This window comes from Ambystoma mexicanum, chromosome 2q, assembly GCF_040938575.1.
Source record: "Ambystoma mexicanum isolate Mex_15411 chromosome 2q, UKY_AmexF1_1, whole genome shotgun sequence".
Lineage (NCBI taxonomy): Eukaryota > Metazoa > Chordata > Amphibia > Caudata > Ambystomatidae > Ambystoma > Ambystoma mexicanum.
In genome coordinates this window covers 1,198,482,295-1,198,505,444 of record NC_090924.1, presented here as the reverse complement: position 1 = coordinate 1,198,505,444, position 23,150 = coordinate 1,198,482,295, and the positions used below count along the sequence as shown (strand labels likewise).

The window sequence follows — 23,150 nt, the reverse complement described above, 5'->3', positions numbered from 1 at the left end:
TGTAGCAATCTCCCCATGCTACTACAGACACAGAGAACAGAGAATTCTTAACCAATGGGTGTTTAACAGCATCCGTAAATCAAGACGCACACTCCCTCGTCTCTGCTTATTGTTCGCTTGCCAGGGCAGTTTGTCAATTTTACATCACATGTCTATCGCCCCCTCACCCTTGCCCCTCCGGTATACGTCTTTTAATGCAGAAATGCTCTTAAGTAAAGTCTCCTTACCCTAGAACTGACTCTCTTATTTTCTTATTTTCTGCATTTTGTAGATTATTTCTTTTCGAATTTACACCCTGTCCTAAATGGAGCATGCAGTTTTTGTATAGTCCCTATTTGTGGGAGCTGTTTCCAGAATATGTTGTGCACAGCAGCGAGAAAGCTTCTAGCGCTGTTTCCAGTAGCCGATTGGTCGTTCCGTAACTAGAGCATTCAGCTGTGCACCAAGATCCCTTAAAAAATCCCACAAGGCAATGCATGCTGTTGTTGAGACCTACAGTTAGATCCTGCAGATTAGTCTTTTTCATGCCAGCTTGAGTGATGGTGCTGTGCTCAACTGGTTTGTGTTGGGTGGATCCAGAGCGTCCAGGAACAGGTAACTTCATGTTGCTGCCAGATTGTGGTCGGCTGTGGCCATGCTTGACCTTGGCAGGGTTTACACGACTTCTTAATACGGGGGCGGCGAGTGCTAATCTCAGGGATCGCTTAAACTAAAAATAAAGGACTTCCTTGAAGTTTTGTGAGTGAACCTGTGCTTCAAACTTTTATCCCTAGTTCGATTTCGGATTTACTCCTTTACAGAACAGTCAAATTGTTGGTTTTACGAAAGATGAGAAAAAGGTATCAGTGGAGAATGCATCCATATCAACATTATCCATTCCATTCTGGAGATGCTAGTTTAGTCCGGGCCTTAACCTAGCAGTCTGGTACTTGTAGTCCTAGATTTGTAATGGGGAAAATCCAGGACTACCAATCCCAGAATGCCAAATTAAAACCAGCCTGGACTAGCATCCCCGAATGGAATGGATAATGTTGGCATGTATGAGAATGTATGCATTGGCAGCCTTTGCGAGTGAGGATTTCTTTTATTTTTTTATGCAACTGTAGGTAGATTTTTGGATTTGCTTTAGCATTCCATTATAGCTTAAACATGTTTTGTATATATGTATACGTATTTATTTTTAAAAAATGATTTTTTTAAAATAACAATGCCAATAATTGGGTTTTGAATTCAAGCGAAATAAATGTTGCATGATACCAGTGCAGATTTGCTCTCACTAGTAATTACTGTGGACCCAGCATGATGACTGGTGATGTGATGACAAGGGTTTCCACATGAGCACACATATTTCCAGTGGTCTCCTCTTGAGCATGTCCACGAATTTCAAACCCTCGTCTCGTAGTTCTCGGGCATAAAAAGTCGACCTTGAAGATCTTTTCCATCAGCACATAAATAAAGGGTACTATTTGAAGAGTAGAGCACCGCATAAAACGAAGTACGAGATTTAATTCGAGGACCAATGCTCCTCTCAGTGAGTGGTGTACTGCCCTGAAGCAGCCTTGTGGCCGTTTGTGCTGTACAAATCGGTAGCAAAGAATTCTACAGAGTGTTTCTTGGGAAACCAAACCGTACAGAATGGTATTGGATTTGGGTGTTCTTCCCTCTGCTTAGACTGATGGCCTTGGTATCATGAATGGTATCCATATGATCTTTGAACCTTTACATAGCCAGAACAAATCTGGACATTTCACCTTTTTACACCAAAATGTGAACACCTTCAATACTTTTTTCTGTCGCAGGAAGTTAACAAATAGCTTAAACATTTCTAGTTAACCCCACTTGTTAAAAAAAAGGCCCTATCGAAGGATGGGCTTGAAACAAAGCTGCCCACTGACATTTACACCTTAATCCCGCACCCCCTGGCACTTCTCTTGCTCATATAAAGGAGCTTGTCAGCCAGGAGTTCTTGTTGCTGCCAAATTTGACGAATGCACCTAATCAGCGATTGTATGTGATATTTGTGTTTTATTATTATCACTTAGTTTATCATCAAAAGGGGTTTGAGTAGAAACAGCTCGCCATGAAGATGAAGGCTTAAAATGTGTATATATTAAAAATGGTACGTGAGTTCTCTTTAGCAATAGAAAGCATTGGGGTGCACGCTTATTCTCACCCTTCATAATTATCTAGCACTCATTCTCTACTTTCCAAGCTGCTGGTGTTGCCCTTGCTTTCAATTGCAATGTGTTCATGTATTGAGGTTGAAGAGTCCATGTTATGATATTCTGGAGGTTTCTACGTTGAAATGCCGAATTTAAATCAACACGGTCGAAGATGGCGAACTTTAATTTAATTTTCAAAATGCCTTTTCTTTTTTTTGCACTTTTTTATTTTAAATGCGGGGGGAATGTTGTTTTAACATTGAACCGTTCAAAGACCAGTGGTGAGTGAGCACTCCACACAAGGGACTTCCGGATCCAGAGGTTTAAGATGGTGTCAGAGAGCAGTGATGACCAGGACAACTGAGTTATTCATGCTTCCCCGTACACAATCTCTGACATTACAGTAAAATCATTTAGACAGGAAGTTTCATATTCAGTTTTACAATGCTCAGTGGACCCCAACTAACATAGGTTGTTCTCTCTGAGCTGCAAAGCCCAGGGGTGCTATATTTATATTAGTAACAACCTTACTGAATCACTTGATTCTCCTAAACCTCACACATACATCCAGCCCACACACAAACGCATGCGGTTTGCAGAAATAGTTTGAATGTGTTTAAGGAAATGAAATCACCTGTAAAAATATGAACATGCTATCTGGGGAGATATAAAAGCAGATAGCCAGCCGAGTACATTTAATACTTATAATAACAAGTTGGTTGTACGTTGTTTTCATAGCACTGGGTTAAGGACAAATGCATTTCAAGAATTCATGTTGAAAAACATGATGACTATATCAGTGTTTTGCACAGTATTTGGGTTTAGTTTGGATTGTACAAAGGGCATGCTTCCTGTGCACCGGACTCCACCAGTTGTGTTAAAATCTGAGCACATTGAGATAAGGACCCCACATCTGGTAATGAAGGAGACTGATCGAGAAGCACGGATATGCCTTATTTGTTCTGGTACATGATCATGCTCTTATGCTCGGACAGTTTAGGTAGGCAACTTGCCACTCGTTGCACCACTGTGTTGGGTCAATATAGCCATTACTCTTTCACTGCAGAGTCCAAAAGTTGCTCTTTTTATCCTGTTAGCCTTATCAACTAGACTGGAACTAGAAAGGATGTTTGACACGTACGCGTAAATGCTATCATTATATCTTACCTATTAAGAACAATTTTCTTGTAAAAATATTAAGAAACAAAAAATGGATCTGTAGCCTGTGGATCTGCGCCTGCTTGCTTGGTTTCAAGCTATGCGATCAGAGGTGATATGGCTGAGGTTTGATATTTCCACTGCTAAATTAGGAGTTTCAAAATTCAAGTTGATGATAAAAGGTACACTTGTCATTGGAAACCCACTGTCAACAAAATGTAAACAGTAGTCCTTGTGAAGTCGGCTCATTGCATTGACTGCAACTACTAAGCAAGCAGGTTTTATGGGCATTTAAAGATGCCATCCTATACCGTAAGGATTAGCCTAGACCTTGGCAAAGGTGCTCCTTCTGTAAATGCACATCCTGAATAGCCCTCTACTGGAGTGGCGCAGTGGCTGGCATCAGATCCAGACTTTTGGCATCTTTATCTGTAGTGGAGGAATTCTGTAGCCCCATCATTTCCATATCTTAGCTCACTTCAGATGTTTAATAAGATGGCACGCACTTCAGTCTCACTCGCGATTCAGGCTATACAAAAGCTTTGCCTAAAATACCTCAACATCTTCAACTACGGTGGGCCGTGGAAATTTGTGATATAGTAACACTGGTGAAAATACAGGAAATATAATGTCTGTCCTTTAAGGATACGCCCATTGCATACAGATTGTGTTCTTTTCCGAGTCAAAAGAGATTGAAGTGGATTTATTAAACCCACTGCGTTGCAATAATACTCAGGCCCACCTCTCCTCTTCTAGTGAGCCTTTCCCATGCTTAATTGTGGGCATTAAAGAGGGGCACAATCTTTAGAGGGACGATCCTGATGCATCATACAACTATGCAAAATCAGTCTTTCAGATCAAGTGTACTCCATCTCTAATTGGCTTGTATATTTCTGTCTCAGGTTCCGCCGCCAGCTCTCTGAGCCATGCAACACATTCCCACCACTGCCTACCATCCAGAGGGAAGGACGCCCAATCTACCATCGCCAGATGTCTGAGCCAAACATCCCATTCCCTCCTCATGGTTTTAAACAGGAATACCACGATCCAGTTTATGATCACAGCACCATGGTTGGCAATGCCAGCAGTCAAACCTTCCCCCCACCCTTAATGATTAAACAAGAACCTCGAGATTTTGCTTATGACTCAGGTAAGAACGGATTTTGCTTGCTCTTATGGGTTGACCTATAAGGTTATTTCACATGAGAAATATTTATTGAACACAAGTGAATATCAGCTTCCTCATGCTATTTTGACTACGTTTATATGTGGAAATGTGAACCCCCAGTGAATTGTCTCTTTGCTGTGGGATTGCAAAAAGTCTTCTGCTGTATTTATCAATTTGTGTGGCTTCTCAACCCCTTGCAATCTCTCTCTTTGCTGTGCCTTTACCAATATCCGTGTCCTACATGCTTTTCAATAATGTTTTTCTTCCTCTTTTATGTGCATTTGTTGCATTGAGATGATATAACCTGCGACGGCGAACCGACCCTGCTGGTAACGGCAGACCACCCAAGTTAAGGCCCCGGGCAAAGCAAGGGTCCCTTAATGCGTAATACATTTTACTTGCAGGGTCGGCCTGCCCCTGTGGGTTATATCACCACTAGTACCCGCACAAAAACACATTCTTGTGCTAAAGGCTAAAATAAATCATTAAAAAAAGAATAACTGACTTGCAACACCGCTTCTGGGAGAGGTAGTCCACTTTAGGTGTGGATTACAATGATGAAGTTTAGTGAGGTTTCAGATGTTCTTATAATTTGCTTTAGCCTTTACCACCTAGGTGTGCTTCTTCATGGGTGCTAAATGTGGCATCGAAGAGCGTGAGGAGCCAGGGAGGAACAGGGTGAGGAGCATGCAACACTTCGGAACCTCAGAACATGGGCTTAGTGAATACAGAATGCATTCTGAGCTACCTGATAGGCTAGCGCCACCACACAGGGGGCAACTATGCATTAGCAATCACTGGTGGCTGATTTCAGTGCATCCATGCAAGCCATTACAAAGTCAACAATTCTCTGTGTAAAATAATAAACACACAAATTGCCTTTATTAATATGGATTTGTTGTGCTTCACTGTCCATGATTAGATTTGTGCTCTGTGCCTCTGCAGGTGCTGTACAATAGCATAGGTATGTGTAGTGTTCTTAGTTTCATGTTGGAACTAGCGTGGCATGGTAGAATGTATTAGGACAGATTGGAATATAGAATGAAGGGAGTAAGGAGGTTCGGAGAAAGGCAGTACGAAGGCGGATCAGAGTGAAAGAGGAAGCATTCATGTGGTGGGGCCTGTATTGAAGATTACCTGTCCTACTTTATGAAATAAAGAAGTGTTCTCACTGCAACTAAGTATTGTGAGTCCTTACTTCAGTATTGTGTTAGGCACTTTGTGAAGCTATTGGAGTCTTTAACAGAACCCTTCCTTTCTTCCTTTCTTGAGTCATCACTTTCTCTTGATGGTTTCTAGGCAGGATTCTGTCCAGGACGAGGTACCAAGAGTGTCCTGGTGTCTGTGGTCGGTGGCCTCACCATGGTTGTGGATCAGGGCGGTGTGATGTATGATATGATATTTTATTTGTATCACGCTTGTACACATGGGTTTCAGAGTGCGAAAAGCAGGTGTGGGAGCCCTAATCTTATTAGACTTGTCGGCGACATTCAACACGGTCGACCACACCATCCTGGTATCTCGCCTGCGTGCCGCAGGCCTCTTGGGCACCGTCTTGGACTGGTTTGCATCTTTTCTTGTGAATAGAAGTCAATTTCTATTGTTGCCCCCTTTTCTTTCTTCTGTCCGCACATTGTTTTGCAGTGTTCCTTAGGGATCAGCCTTGTCCCCTATGCTTTTCAACATTTATTGTCAGGCGCTAATTCGCCTCATCTGCTACCATGGTTTTCATTGTTATTCTTATGCCGACGACACCCAAATTCTTGTCTGGCTTGATCAAGACCAGGGTTTCATGGCTTCCGAGCTACGGGAGTGTCTGTCGGCAGTGGTTAATTGGATGAGTGCGAATTGGCTGAAGCTAAATGGGGACAAGACCTAAATCTTGGTGGTGGGTTCCTATTCTACTTCTGTAGCATGGTCCGATTCTTTTTGGCACCCTGCACTAGGTAAATTTCCTACTCCGGTCAAGGTGATCAAGAATCTGGGGATCCGGCTGTCCTCTGATGTAGCGCAGTTTGTAAGACCGGTCCCTTCGTGCTGAGAGTGCTGTGTAGCGTTCTGCCTTTCCTGCCGGGGCATCTGTAACCACGAGTGGTGGCTTCTGTTGTCACCAGCCGAATTGATTATTGAAACACACTTTATCTGGCACAGCCTCTTGGACTGATACGTCGGTTGTAACTAATGCAATATCTCCCGGCGATGGTGGCTACGGCTTCCCCCTATGGAGCACATATAAGTCCTGTACTCCGCTCTTTGCATTGGCTCCCAGTGGCGCAGAGGGTTAAGTTTAAGGCTCTGTGCTTTGTACATTGTGCTCTCTGGGCAGGGAACAGAACTCAAGCAGGACAAATGTTTCCCTTCTACCCCGAGCAGAGTAGTGATCATCCCTAAAATCCGTCTGGCCCGTGTTGGCGGGCATGCTTTTTCCTACGCAGTGAGTAGACTGTGGAATGGGCTTCCAACTTGCATTAGAGGCATGAGGAATCATCTTCAATTTAAAACGGTGCTGAAAACCTTTCTTTTTTAGGGTCACATCAGGGCCAGTATTTCTTCTTTTCCTTGTGCCAAGATGCCTTTGGGCGATAGTGCTCGCTACAAGTCTCTATAATTTTGCATTTGCATTTAGTTGCAGCGCATGCAACCCATAGGTATCTGGGCGCAAGTTTCATTGTGGAAGGGCAGGTTATTTATAACACGCTTGTTTTAGTTTTTTTTTATTTATTTATTTCAAGCGTGGGTCCGGGATTTGAACCTGTGTTTGCTCAGCGTGGTCTTGCTTCCAAGACCCGCGCGTTGTCACAGAGCTATCCTCCCGTCCATAGCATAACATAACACCACTGCAGCTAGGCAAGGTCAAAGATAGTGAACTTCTTAAATGCTCCTTTCTGTCCTGTTCATTGGCCTGGGGTCTGTCTCCCTGTCTCATGGGCCGTTGTGAACTGGAAGTTATTTTAATATTGATGCCACACATGATAATTTGGCACGATTTGTATTTAGAATATTTTCATCTATGATCATTGTGATAATGCTTAGCATGCAGTACAATGTTTTCTGTCCCAATGAATGATTATTTGTTGTTTATCTTTTAAAGAAATAGTACATTGTCATTCTATTGTTACAATATATGTATCATTGTTGAGGTGCTACAAAGTGACATTGCATTTTGTTTTATTCAGGGTGATTGTGTTATGCAATTTAGGTGCATTTACTTCAGGGGGTGTAGGCATGCTTTCTGTCCATAAGGGTATTTATTTATATATGCCAATCCACCACTCGCACATGACTTTGGTCTGAAATTCGCACTACCAACACCAGGCCTTTGCATTCTGCCTGAGATGTAATTTATCAAAATGTATTGCAAGGTGATTTGAACTGCACAACGTCTGCCCTTGTCAAGGACTATATTCAGGAATATCATGGAGAGTGCGGTGGGACATTTCAGAGTTTGATCTTAGACCATTATTATTCCTTATCTCAAAGGCCAACTTCTCATCTGATATCCTAGGGGAGTGTCCCCATTCTCTGCAGCCGACCGAGTCTAAGAAAGGCTTGCCATTTTCTGTTGCTGATTCTGAAACTAATGGAGGTTTGCCATTGCTTGTGACTGACGTGGAGTCTAAGGGAGTTTACCTATTCCCTGCGGCTGACTGTGAGTCTAAGGGAGTTTCCCCATTCCCTGCAGCTGAGTCTGAGTCTAAGGGAGTTTCCCCATTCCCTGCGGCTGAGCCTGAGTCTAAGGGAGTTTCCCCATTCCCTGCGGCTGAGTCTGAGTCTAAGGGAGTTTCCCCATTCCCTGTGGCTGAGTCTGAGTCTAAGGGAGTTTCCCCATTCCCTGCGGCTGAGTGTGTTGGGAGGTTTCGCATATTCAGTGTACTCTGTGATCTCTGGCGATGTAATATCCTTAACTGGGCAATATGCACCAGTGACACTGCCTTTACCAGCTGGTAACTGCCAAGTGCCCAATTTAACGAGGACACGGCATCGTTAATAGCAGGTAATGCCCACGTGTGAGATGCTCATAGGTGTTAGTGTGCTAGTCGAGTGATGGGGAGCATCTTTGACCTGGGTATAAAGTGCAAAGTGATTGCGAGAGAGTGTGACAACCAGAAGCAAATCAACACCAGAAGGGGTCCACCATGAAGAGGGAGTGGGAGCAGGTCCGTGGACTGAGGATGTGAAGTCGTAGAGGATGCAGTCATGATGAATGGGCTGGAGAAGTGTGGCTGTGGAGGCCAGAGGATAAGGAAGAGCACGGGCATCAGAGGAGGAAGCGAGATGGTGTTCGCTGCAGAAACAGTGGGTGGTGTCAAGCGGAGATCAGCAGCCGGACCTTCACGCGGGAAGGCCCTCGTATTGGGCAATGGGCGACCATATAGCACGCGCCAAAGGTACTAATTACGTGAGAAAAGTGCTCATCTCACTTCAGCAACTGCAGTTTATGTGGGCTAGTCTACACACAGATGCAGGTTGGCATTGTCTCCAAATCAGGATCATTATCATATTTCAGAGAGCACGTGTTTTCATGGCCTTGGGCGTATTGATAGCCCAATATACACAGATGCAAATGTCCATGTCACACTTGCTGTCCCCTGATGCCTTAACAGGTCAAATCTGGAGCCGGTGCTCCCTCCCCTCCATTCTGCTCTGTGACAGTGCTTTCTAGTAGCCTTTTACTTTGGAAGCTCCTGGCTACCAACCCGAATATTTCTGAAGCCTGAAATCAAATGTGTGTGGCCAGAACAAACTCCGGATCCACATAGTTTTCAGCTGTGGGTGCACGTGCATTGTACCCAGACCCTTACAGTGTGGATTCATGCGTTACCTGCATTTCACATATACTTTGATGTTGGAAAGGGCTTCTCCAGCGGTCTAGGGATAACTTTCAGTTCACATGCTTGCAAAATAGTGAGATTGTATTTTCTATCTCGCATACACGCACAGTGAGGAGATTATAAAAATGTACAACTCTCGAAAGTTTTTAGATTGTTCAATTCTCTTTTTCCCATGGTCTGCACTAGTAAATTGATATGCTGATATTTGTTGAAATGTGAGACATGCTTCCAGAGCTTTGAAACACGTTAAACACAAAAGTACTTTGTGAGGCATGGAGCTGGAAATGTCAAGCTGACCATTTTTAGTTTTGGTTATTTAGTGGCACTTTAGTGGCACCGTCAAGCTGAAACTATTGCAGTGGAGTACATCTAGGTGACAGATGACATGTGAGGAGAGATAAGTTTGTGAAATTGTTTGGTTATTTACCCATCCACTGGATGGCCATACCAGTGGTAAACCCTATAGGCATTCCCAAACGCTTAACTGGCCTGTCCTTTAAAACACATCCTCTGGTCATCTGTTTGAGTTAGCTGTATCAAGCAGTAACATCAAACATGTGCCTGCCAGTGTTACGTATAAGCAGTCGGCTGAAGGTTACTGGCTTACTTATAGTTGCAAATGTGCTACTGGTGTAATACAATTCTTAACCAAGTTTCACTTCAGCCACTTAATTTATATCTGTTTCTGGCAGTGAAGTGCTGTTAAAAACAAGCATTGACAAAGCCATATATATATATGCCTAATACCTTTATTGTGTATAGGTATAAGGCCTTTTCCAGATACTGCTATCGTATGCCCAGGTATGTTGCCATTTTATGCCTTGCAAATGCCTATCCCATGTCTACACAAAAGACACATCTGTTGTCTCTGCCGGTGCCTAGTTTTAATTTGAGTACTGCACATGCTTTTCGAGAATGAGGTTGAGTGTTACCTTTCCACCCTGGCTTTGCTTACAAAGGGGCATCGTGTGTCCTGTTCATTTTTGCTTGCCCTTTGATCTCTTTAAGTTTGAGAAAGAGTAATGTAATAGCTTCTCTTATCAATCAAGTTGAAAGTTCAAGCACTCGGTTTGCTTATATAACTGTACCTGAAGAGACACTAGAAGCCAGGAGGTTCCCGCACATTTATTTTGCGTTGCCTGTAGTGGTTTGCTCGCAGTGTAGGGTTACTGTCTGTGAGCCCCGACACCTAGCTTTTGTGGTGAAATATGCCATAGAGCTATACTGTGGCTGTTCCTAATGTCTCCGTTTTGCAAACTGTCTATTATTTATGGCCAAGTAGTTCTAAAGGGCTACCTTTTAACAACGGTCTTCAATGCCATTAGCACACCAAGCTGCTTTATCTTACAGAGTGAGGTTAGAAATAAATACTGTCAGGTGTTGCTTCCAACAATAGGGTCACAGGGGGACTCTGTTCCTGGCAGCAGGGCTTCATCCATAAAAAAGATGGTCAAGAGCCATTGGGGTAGAGCTAAGAGCGAGAAGGGGCTTCTCTTTTCAATCAGGCTCTTCACGTAACGTCAAACTCATTTTATGTGACTAAAAAGCAGAGCAAGCCTCCTTTCCTTCTCGGCTGTCCTATCGAGAAAAGGAAGAGGGGATTTTGTGTGTGAATGTGGTTGCAATTTGTGTAAAGAAGACTTAGGTGTCTATTGTTCTGTGGGTGTATGTTCAACATATGGCAGAACATGCATTCAGTGTCATTGCATAGGTTAGTTGTTTGGCATAGATAGGTAAGGTATCTACACCACCTGTTGCTACCTGGATGAAGACAGCAAAGTAGAGGGGAGGGGCAGATAAACAGGTGCTTTCAACAGTGCAACCCGCATTTACCCATTCAGCCTGGATTCCTGATATCATGCGCGGGAATAATCCATGTTTAACCGAACGGCAATACTTTTCTATTATCCACATCATTCCATTCATTTCAACGAGAGTATCTGGAGGGCGATATGAAGCTCACTGTAGAGCGCTCTGAAACGTTCATCTTAGAAAAGTGCAGACATATCTCGAGGTAACCAGTGAGCATTGAATTATCCGGCAAAAGGGAGCAATATCTGGCGTGTCTTAGACCCTGCTATAGAAGTATAATGTTCTGACCTTTGGCCTAGTTGCAGCTAAGAAAAATATAAAGTGCTGAGCATACCCATTGCTGGAAGTGCTGAGTTATCCTATTGTGTGAACTTAGTCTTGCTTAGTCAGTTCAAGGGTTGCACGCATTCTCACCATTCCACAATTGCATAGGCTCCTGACTATGCTGCCCATAGCTTTGCACTCAAATGTACTGGTTGCTCTGGTTTGCCCTTGACAGGTCTCAGAAAATGGCATACGTGCCACGTAACTCCACGAGAAGAACCCCCATTCATGTGGTGTTCCTAGTGCTTTGCTCACCCTGTTATTATTCATTTGAATGCGGCTTCATTCAAGGCTTAAACATAGACAATGCACCCTTTCCACAGCAGTCATTCATTATTCTGAACATGTATTCCATTCTTACAATGTGTCTCTCTATAGCTGTATGACGTGTGATCCACATTAGCATTAGTTTTAAAACAGTATTGTCTCACTGCGCTCAATCTGGAGACACTCGTTTTTTTTAGCATTGGTTAAAAGATGATACACAGATGACTACATGAACCATCATTTCTAATCTTTGCAATCCTATCACATATTTGTCATCTTTTGAAATAGCTGGAGACATTAAATAGTCCACCAGGGAGTGTAGTGTGGCCATGACTCAGCACGGTCACAGGCATTGTGGCCTTGTCAGTTATATCGTGCACAGATACCATCAGAGCTTTCCTGCTTTGTGTGTATTTTGTTTTTTTTTTCACGTTGCTTAGGCCTCATGCTTTAAGAACTGCTCATACTGCAAGCATCCGATCACCTATTCAGAATCTGCAGTGGCGCAATGTTAGGTGCCTAGACCTGGGCTAGGATACACCAGCGTCTGTGCGTCTTGCTAGACCGTACTTTTTATATTGTTATGTGTGCTTTCTGATAAGTGGCAATATGTGCTCTGAATGCTTGTTTTGTGTCTTGATGTGCTAGTGAGTGGAATGTTGAGAGGGTGATGCTTGTAAATCTTGTATGGGTGGCATTTGGAAGAAGGGTGGTGGAGGGATGGATGCCCGGTGAGCTATCTGTTGTGTTTAATGTAATGAGACAAATTCTCCTGCTTAAACTTGGTGGTGGATGTTGGGGTCACCAGGAGGGGAAGAGTCATCTCCAGCCAAGTGATGCTGGGCTTGAGGGCGAAGTGGGAAGGATCCTATGTTATGTTAAGTTGCTTTTGTGAAGCACATTGATGACGTGTGACGTCTTGCCACAGAACCAAAAATAGTACGACATTGTAGAAGGTTTGCTCTTTAAAGAAGTAAAAAAGTTGGACTTTAGAAGGTTTCTAAAGCGAGAATAGCCAGAGGTGGTTTTAAGATTTAATGGAAGACTTCTTTACAGCAAGGGAGCTGGTGCCGTAAATCCTTTGTCCCCGGAACTGACATTTTCAAATGCCAGTTAGACAAATTTCAAGCATATGTTTCTGCTTGGAAGATAATGTTTACATCTCTCTCTTATAAGCCTTCGACCAGTATCTTATAATCCACTCCGTTCAGGGTGCACAGCTGCCCTCTTGAGCACAGGGAGCCAGTGTAAGAAATCAGGATGTTTTGATGCCGATGCTTGATCACTCGTAGACGTGACCAGTCAGTCAGCAACATACTGCCAACACTGAATTTATTATAGTAAGTATACCAGGAGGCCAAGATAGATATAGTTGGCATGATAAATCCAAGAGATGATCGATGCTAAGGCTGTTGGAGTTTTGTTGTGAAAATGTGAGAAATTGTATTATCCGCTTGTATATTCTATGGACATAAAACAGTTTTGGATACTGCACAATTTATGGTTTCATAGATGGCTGGCTTCCCAATATGCCACACGAGGGGTGGCAGGGGATCATCACAAAGCAACCTTAGATGCTCCAATGCCTTTCAGCGAAATGAGGAGCAGTGTTATTGCGGAGCCTGACACAACTGCATCCTCATGCCAGTGCAGAAATCCTATATATAATCACAGGGGGAAAGAGCAGGACCAGAACCAGGAGAAAGAACTTAAGCAATGGCCCAGTCACCTCACAGAGATTCCATACTCATGCACCTAAGACCGATTAGGCTACTTGAGTCCACCCTGAGGGCACGACCAGCATTTGGAAGGCAGAGAGCGAGAACTATGCAAGGGAGAGGCTATCCATCCCCATGTTTCCCATCAGCACTGTAAGCCTTTACGCTACAAGCAATTCTGGGAGTCGATATCACATTTGAGAAACGTCCTTGCAATATTTTTCTAGATTAGGCACTATAAGATTTCACAATGTATTTGTGAATGGTTAATTAATTTCACTGAGCCAATTGAAATGTCGAGAAACAGTTTATACCCTAACTACTTTTCCATGTTTTAGACTCTTGTCACACCATGGAAGCCAGGATAAATGCTCTGTCCACTGAACCCTCAATATTCCATCACACATCATATGACAAACCTTACAGACCTCTCTCACATGGTCTCTGCTTATACAAACGTATTCAGACCAAGATAGTACGACGCACGGTGATATCTAAGGTACAATGAGAGAAAACATTAAACCAAAAGCTCACAGATGCAAAGTGGAACCGGGCTTGCAGACAAACTAGAACTATATCCCTAAACTATAGACACAATCTCACTTATTTTAAGTATCGACACCAAATTCATCACACCTCAGACAAACTACATTAATGTACACCTGACTTTTCACATGTACGAACAATATTTTATGCATCTGCCCTTGTGCTGTTATATAATCTTCATTTATTGTAAGATGTAGTAAATACTGTCAGTAATATGATTGGAAATGAATATCCCATTATAACCTAAAATGTGGCTTTTAAGCATTCTCGACCTTAAAGATGCACTCATCAGATGCTTTGCCGGCATTGCCTCTGCATTTTCTAAATCACTGATTGCAAATGCATGGATCAAGGGCCCTGTTCCCCCAATGGACACATGGTTGAAGTCTCTCTTTGAGTGTGAGGAACAGGAACACCTTTTTAGTAATTGTCTTCCCAACACAAGTAAACCAAAAGATATCTGGAAGCCTCTTCTGACCACTTTACGGTCTCGCTCACCCACTTCTTAGTAATTGCAGACGGAGATGTGTTGTGTAAGACTGAGTATACATTTCACAACTTTGTTCAAATATTCTTAGAGAGGTGTTATTGTCCCAACATACTATATTATGAAAAGGCTTATTGTTCTTGATTGCACAAAACACATCGGTTGATTACTATCTTTATCATTTGTAATGGTTTGCTCATTGATGGAAACTAGAAAGTAAAAAAAAAAGAAATGTAAGCCCACCAGTCAATCCCCATCTCAGCTGCATAGAGTAGCCTTGCTGAGATCTCGTAGGCCAGAAAGAGGCAACAAGATAGGGCCAAAGCCCTATCAAAAAACAGGGCCTGCAGCAAAAGGCTGGGATATGATGAACTTACATGTCTGGAGGTGAGACCCAGGGAACTGCAGATAAGAAGACCCTGGGAACCAGGAGGCGTGTAGGAAACCAGACCAATGAGGGTGGGGGAAGGCAACCTCATGAGAAGGGAAACCCATGAGTTTGAGTGATGCAGATCCAGGAGGTTGGGAGAATGCATACCCAGGAAGCTTGAGGGGGCAGACCAAGAATGCTGGGGAAAGATAGTCCCAACAAGGAGACCCAGGAGGCTGAGACCAGAGCTCAAGGAGGCCCAGGGATGAGTAGGAGATTGTCAGCTGTAAGAGAGACCAGGAAGATGGGGTAATGTGGACATAGCAAATAGTGTATAGACACTGGGCACTATGAACAAGGGTACCTAAGGAGGAAGTGATGCATACTGAGGAGGAGGTGGTGTATATTCAGAAGGACATGTGACCTAAAGAGAAGGATGTGATTAAGGAAGAGAATGATCTGAAAAGAGAGGCGGAGGAGACAATTACTGTGTATTTCAGAGAAGAATGGGAGAGTGAGAAACGAGGGAGGTAAAGAGGGACACATCCAGGAGGCAGATGAAGGAGGCGGTAGAGTGTAGGAGATATTTATGCAGCAACAATCAGTGCAGGGAATTCTTTCCCTTCCAAATCAAGAGCGCCACACTAATATACCTGTTGTAGAATTCACTCTAGCCTTGTCTATAACCCATATTACACAACTTCTGTCCCTCACCCTTTAACCATATGTAAGCCAAGAAGAAGGCTAGTGGGTAAAAATAATATATTTGTATTAATGAACAGGTAAATTAATATTTGCACAAAATCACACACCACACCACCTTCTCCGTGGCACAAATGCTTTTCTTTCCTAACAATTCCCTTTCCACACAAATTCAAAACACTAGTTGGCTTAGGATAGCACAGATCACAGACTCTTTAATCCAACATCATGTACAGTATTCCTTATTTGGGTTCTTTTCCTCACAGGTTACATAGAATCACGGGTCTATGGGGTACTACAAATACCTGGGTCACTCACAAAATACTCTTAATGCATGAAATTGTACGGCACCCTGGACCTGACAGAACAATTTAATTGCACAAAATACTTTGCATGAGGTTCACTTTTAATAACATGTAGCACCTCCGGGCCTGTCACGCACTAGGGGTTGTAACTGTATCCTCTACAGTCCCCCGCCTCCTTGCACTTACCCAGAGCCACGCCGTCCTGGCTGCACTTACTCCGAGCAAGGCTGCCATGATTGCACTTCCCTTCCCCCCTTGCACTTCGACCCTTCTCCTGCACTTTGTGTTACTGCATTTTGCACAATCTGAATGACACAAGGCCTAGTAAGATTGTTTGTCTTGTCCTCCCTCCGTACCCTCCCTTGTCTTGTTGCGCCTAGAAACACATGTGTACCGGCGTGTTATAAAAGACCTATCATATCGTATCATACCTTGCAACATGATCGGATCATCCGCTTGGCATGAAGTTTAATTTGAAATAATACGAAACACTTTCCTATTTGCAAAAGCAATTTCACACACGCAGCGATCTGTATTTTGTATCTCGCATACTTAGCAATGCTTTACTTTCTCACTTTCTGCAGAGTTGTGCTTTTAAATCAGTGACTTCACTCTGTTTAACTTTGGCAAGACACTTTTCCTATGCCACAAACCCAGATATTCAGTAATGATTTGAAACCTCATCTGCTTTAAGGCAGTGTCTGGGGATTAAGGAGCAGTTGGGAATTTTGTTTTTATGCACCCCTCCCTTTAGGGAATTTTGGTGTTGGCAAACAGAAATAGGAGTACCAACTACATTTTAATCCACACTGGAAGTGATGTTGTTGATTTGAAATTTCAGCAAAATCGTCATGTGTCAGTTGGTTATAGGGGAATTAATTAAATTATTATGTAATCAGAAAATGCTAGGGATTTAAGTCTGTACCCCACCCACAAAATAAGGGGATGGGATTGATTGAAACAGATCCCCACAATACTTGGTTTAGTTGGACAGCTTTACTTACATTGAGCCTCTGGGTTTCGTGCTCAGGAAAAAGAAGCCACTTCCTGGATCATCTCATGGGGAAAGGACAGGTATCTGGTCAGATGGCCTCTCCAGGTTCAGTCATGGATACCTCCTGCATCAATCCCCTTTGATTTGTCTTACCTTGTATGGGTCACAGCTTCTGTCTATCCCTGATTTTCCACCTCCCAGGCAATCTTGGTTCTCCAACAATGTTTCAATAGTCCAACTCAGATCCTACCTGACAGCTCTCCCTTTTTCACATTGTGCACCTCCTTATAAATCTTTAACCACTCCCCAAATTATCTAAATTATCAGGTGCCAGCTCATTGGCTCTTGATTTGTATTGGACCTATGTTGTCCACCCCCATTGCAGTGATTGGTTCCTTTTATTTACTAGACACTGCTCTGAAATTATGACTCCAGCCATCTGGGATAACATTTTCACAGTTTCAAATATGCAGTGAAAAATCTACAAAATGGCAAACATTTTTAATTTACTAATAAACATCCTATAATATCTATTTTTGGATTTGCCTGATCATGCCGGACGTAATTAAATGTTTCTCATTTCAACATGATGTTGCATGTTCCAATGGCAATTTTTTGTACTTTATTCAACAAATATGTTATCAACACAAGATGTTTTAAACAGATATCTAATTCAATAAACTATCATCTCCCCAAATCTCTGCTTTGTGACATTTCCTGGGAAGTCATGATCACATTTCAGGTTGTAACACTTGTTCCCAACGCCAAAGTTTTAAGCGAGTAGTCTAGTTAGATGGTTCTTTTCATAAGCATGTTAATGATATATATCCCATTTTGTGTGATCTATGGTTCTGGAAAAAGTCAACAAAATCTGATCCTATATATAAACTTATGGTAATCTCTTTATCATATATGATATGACCCAGGCTGATATAAATCCATTAACATTCTTGCAAGTCAAAAGCCGGACCATAAATCTGTTTATCTCATGGTGTCAATGACTTCAACTCCACCCCTGACTCATAAAGCACCTTTTGGTGTCATCAATTTGAGTTTTTATTCCAAGAATTTTAGAAAGGGCAACCCATTAAGGTCTGCAGCTCTGTTTAACACAGTTGTTTAGCACATCTACAACATACATTCCTTCCCAACCAGGCTGATATGATTGCCCTCCAGGAAACTCTTGTTTCTCTCATCATAGGAAAGTGTCTACAAAGTAGTCATTGTCCCACTCCAGTAATTGTGCTTGTAAAATGTAACTTGACCAACTTAGAAGTCTAGGACCTTCAAGACGACTTCATGCATATAGCAACAGACATTCAGAGTGTCAGTGAATTGGATAATTTCCGTGAAGTGAATTTTCTGGGTTCCGTCCCGGGGATTTTTTTAAAAAGTATGATGCTTTCCTAAGCATTGAGGCCACTGGCATGCTGAGGTGGTGCCTCCCTAAGCAGAAGAAAGTTCATGTCCTAAGTGACATCCTTGATTCAAAATCAGACATGTGATCCCCCTTTATTGGGGTTTGAATGAACGTGTGGTAAACGTCTATGAAAAAACCCTTCTTCTATCCCCTTTATGTATACCAGTGTGATAACAATCATTGCTTTGTGCAAGGGCATCCCATTTACCTGTCAGCGTAGATATCATATGGTGGATGTTCTTCAAGCATCCATCTGTATCAATCTGGCTGCCGAGAGGCACTGTAACAGAAAATGCCTTTCTTCATTCAACCCTTGTTGCGGACCAGCTAGAACGCTTTCTTCCTGTTTGGAAACAGATAACCTGCGATCAATAGGTACTTTGAACAGTTTCTACTGAGTACTGTCTCCATTTCTAGAGGAGTCCTCTCTAAATCCTCCCGTCCCGATCTGTCAAACCTCTGAAGATGAGATCAGGTTATATTGGAACTGCTTCCCAAAGGCACCATAGACCAGACTCCAATTCAGGAACTTGGGAAGGGCTGGTGTGTGATCAAATTCCTCTTGCCTAAAGATTGACATGATCTGAGGCCTAGATCCTCTGGGCCATTTCATTTGGGTATTGACTGGTCTACCACAATATTTATGAGGTGTGTTGCCATTTACCAATCCACCTCACGAACAGGATGTTACTGCAATTTATAAGGAGGAGAAGACTGCATGTTTACCTGATTACCTTTTGAGGTAGCATCCACGCTACATTCTTCACACGATCTTCACAAATGTCCTGGCTCCAGTAGCCACTCACACCAAGTTGGGAAAGCACCAATGTTTTTTCTGGAAACCTGCAGCTCCATGTTAAAATCAAAGTCTTTGCATCTTGTGTCCCTTCACTTGTATGAGATGTGTTAATTTCTGCATTCCCTGGTGTGCTGCCTAAACTTCAAGGAGTCCTACTTTGTTGAATCAAGCTGGAGTCAGTTCATTTGTGAAAGCTTTACGCTCACTACAGTGCAAGTGGGAGGACATCTATCACAGTGCCTATGTTTAAGGCTCCAATGATCTTTTGTTTCTACTTTTTATGGCCGTGTGCATCTTTATAATGATATAGCAAAACAAAAGAGTTGACGGCTGGAAGATTTAGAATTAGTCTTAAGCTCTAGCATTGCTCTGCGCAATATGCCATGGGGTTGCTTTTGGTACTCTTGTTCAGAAAGGAATTGCCATAGCATTTCGGTGCTGGACTGCCCATGTGGGCGGGACAAAGACTGATATGCAAATGGATATTTCCCATCTGTGAAAGGTACAGTGAGGAAAAAACGTGTGCTGCAAACTCTCATCTCAGAACAGGTTATCATGCCATGTTCTTTCTAGAGAGGAGCGCCTGCTACCTTTTTTGAAACATGGGTGGGAGCAAGCCTGATTTGCATATGGGGTTTCCACTTCTGGAATGGCTTAGCAGGCCGAAGAATGATGGTCTGGAGGGTTGCCCAAAGCAATGCCAGAGGTTAGAATTAATTCCAAACCTTCCAGCCATCACCTCTTTTGTTTTGAGTAAGTCACCCCGAGTGTGTGTCTTGAACCTGCTGAACCTAGAGACCCAAGCTGCTCCTGACTGATGATGCCCAATGAGGCCAAACCATGTCTGGCGATGCTTGTGCTCTCGTGCAGAAAGCATGTGACCTAGCAGTTCAGGCTGGACTGCTCCTTCTGGGGTGGGACCAAGCCTGATTTGCATATGGTCTTTCTCCTTCTGTAATGCTGTGGCATCCTGAATAACAATGGTCTGGAGGGATGCCCAGAGCAATGCCAGAGGTTAGAATTAATTCCAAACTTTCCAGCCATCCCCTCTTTTGTTTTGCATTTCACTAATAATGTTAGCGTAACTGAGAATGTCGCCCATACATGCACTGCTGATGAATCCCCAGGCCCAATTTTGGGGAGATTAAAAGGGTCAGGACATGCACTTTACCTGATCATGAAGACCTTCAGGGCACTACAATTCATCTGCTTTTTGGGTAACCATTTTCGTTGGTTTAAACTGACACTGGTTAACAGATTCTGTTTCTGCTGTACTGGGGTGCTCTGCCCTATTTGCCAGTGAGTGGTCCGAGTGACAGTCAGGCCAGGCAATGTCATAGCCTGGAGTTGAGGGTGATCAATAATACCTCAGTTGCTTTTTTTTAGTCTAGCTAAGGCAAATGTGTTATATTTTGACACACGCCACTGTGGTGTTGCATGAATCTGATCAAGGTTCATAGCTCTCAGTGTGACACAGCTATCTTTTTATTGCATTCTCACCCTGCCACTGCCCCTTCTGACCCCATTCTCTCTCTTGTAATAACCGTAGTCTATCATTTATTGCTTTCTTATTTCACTGTCGATAGATGCAGTAACAGAGAAGAAATGGGGGTGATCGCCAAGGTTGCACCCCTGTATTGTTTCTTAAAAGAAGAAAAAAACATTAAACAAGCATAGATACAAAAACTGCATATAATTCAAACTACTGAACTTCAAACTTTTTACTGTATAAACATAGGCCCCGTCACACTGGCAGATGAGAAAATTACCTGTTTTATGAGGAAGTTGATTTTTAACAGGTGCCTGGTGTGCCCGAAGAATAGCTTTCTTAGGAACGTGATTGGGGGTTGTTGGAAATGGTGAAAATAATGTTTGCAAACGTTCTGTACTTGATAACGTCCACTCTGACGATGATGTTCTAGTGTTTTCTGGCCTCCCCAGTTGTTTTTCCCTGGATACCCACTTTTTCAGGCTCTCCACACCTGTTACTCTCCCCCAACTGCTACCACCACTTTCTTTGTCTGCCACCTTACACCTTTGGTAAAAATCTTTCACTCCCTCCCCTCTGGCATTTCACTTCCTTCCCTTCTTACAAAATGAAGCTCTGGTGTCTGCCCTGTAGTCTCTTTCACATCCCTGCACCTGTCAAATTCCTATCCTTGTTGCTGCTTTTATTTACGGTGCGGGTTACCATCTTCATTGCTGGCTTTCCACTCAAACCTTTTGGCCTATTTGTGTTTCCTAGTTCTTCAGGGGGACCCCTTGCTACTTGCAGCTCAACTTCTCTCACCCACAACCCCTCTTAGAGTAGCCCTTTCCATTTTAGCACTCGTCATGGGCATCCTGTTCAGAACCGCATTATGCGTCAAGTTGTGATGCGTAAAAGTGTGTATTTTGGTATGCCAGCACTTTTTGCTTTCGTCAGTGGTGGTATTCGATTTCGAGAATTTGTCACAGAACTTAGTTGGGAACACAGAAATTGATTCTGAAAGCAGACTGGTCATGCCATTCATATGGTTAAAGGTATGTGTGCTTTGCATTTTACCAAGCAGCCATAGAAATTAAAACCTAAAATGTAGAATCGGGTAGGAACAGACACTGACGCTGTCTGACTTGTACATAGGGTGGTGATTTCAGATCGGTTTTTGAGGTTTTTACAGAGAGTGTGAGACGTGGCACCATTCCTCAAACCCCCACTATTGGTATACTGATAGATGGAAGGTTGCCCTGCCAGCTCTTCATAATCACCAGCATTCCTCCCATTACATTAAATGCTGGTAATAGGGCCCTTTTATTTTATTATTATTTTTTTTTATACATTTGTAGAGCGCACTACAGCCCAAAGGCATTGAGGCGCTTTTTACATGAAAGTGTACGTAGGCAAGAATACAAATTAGGACATGCGATTACTTAGTTACATCATAAGTGCTAAGTTACAAAGTACAGTTGGGCAAACATGGTTGGTTTCAGTAGAGTACAGAGTAAGAGCTAGGACTAACATTTCATACAAATAGCCTGGTTTTGATGGCTTTGCGGAACACTAGGTGGGAGTTGATAACCCTAATGTGTGTGGGTAGTGCGTTCCAGTGGGTGGCAGCGATTGCTGGGAAGCTGGAGCCCCTTGCACGCACTCTGCATGTTTTGGGCTTGGTGATCATGTTGGTGTAGGCTAGTCTTGACGGCCTGGTGGATGTGGGCTTTGCTATGCGCTGGGCGAGGTAGGGGGGTGCCAGATCATGGAGGCATTTGTGAGTGATGGAGAGGATTTTGAAGATGATTCTCTGGTTAACGGGAAGCCAGTGCACCTGTCTCCTCAGGTCCGATATGTGGTCCTTTTTAGGAAATCCTATGGCAGCCCTAAGGGCGTTGTTCTGGACAAGTTGGAGTTTGGCAATGTTTTTGCTGGATGTCCCTCCGAGGAGAGCATTACAGTAGTCCAGTCTTGAGCTGATAGTAGCCCTAGCAATGGTAAGGCAGTTCTGTGCGGTTAAGAAGGGTCTTACTGCATTGAGCAGTTTTGAGTAGTATGCCGATGAGGAAGCAATGGCGCTGACCTGCCTGTTCATGGTGAGATTAGAGTCTAGGTAGACTCCCAGGGTTTTAACTGTATGGGACACAGCGATGGGTATATTATCAATGGTGAAGGAGCAATAGTTCTTGTCAAGGTTACCCTGGATGGTGAGGACCCAATGAGTAGAAGCTCGGTTTTGTCACTGTTGAGGCACAGCCAATTTTCTGCCATCCAACCTGTGAGAGGGATGAGCACCTGGGTGTCATCAGCGTAGTTGGTATATGAGATGCCCAAGGTGTCAAGAAGGTTGAAAAGGGGCCTAGTAAATAGGTTGTAGAGGGTGGGCGCGATGCAGGAGTCCTGAGGTACCCCACATTTGATGTGGCTAGGAGAGGCAGACGCTGAGTCGGAAAAGACTTTCATGGCCCTTTCCTGTAGAAACGAGGTGATCCACGATCCACGCACACGCATTAGGGGAGAAGTTAGCTGCAATGGAAAGGTGATGGCAGAGAGTATTGTGGTCCACGAGGTTGTAAGCGATATTCAATCAACACTACAGCTAAGTCAATGCCTAG

General features: G+C 43.2%; 1 protein-coding gene across 5 annotated transcripts in view; it reads left to right on the top strand.

Moving 5' to 3' along the window:
* The window catches only part of ETV1 (ETS variant transcription factor 1), a 190,158-nt gene that overhangs the window by 99,894 nt on the left and 67,114 nt on the right, over window positions 1-23,150 (top strand). For all 5 annotated transcript variants that reach the window (XM_069648595.1, XM_069648596.1, XM_069648594.1 and 2 more), the window contains one exon: window positions 4,223-4,470. In XM_069648595.1, the coding sequence (XP_069504696.1) occupies window positions 4,223-4,470 (248 nt within the window). The remainder of the gene's footprint in view (window positions 1-4,222; window positions 4,471-23,150) is intronic.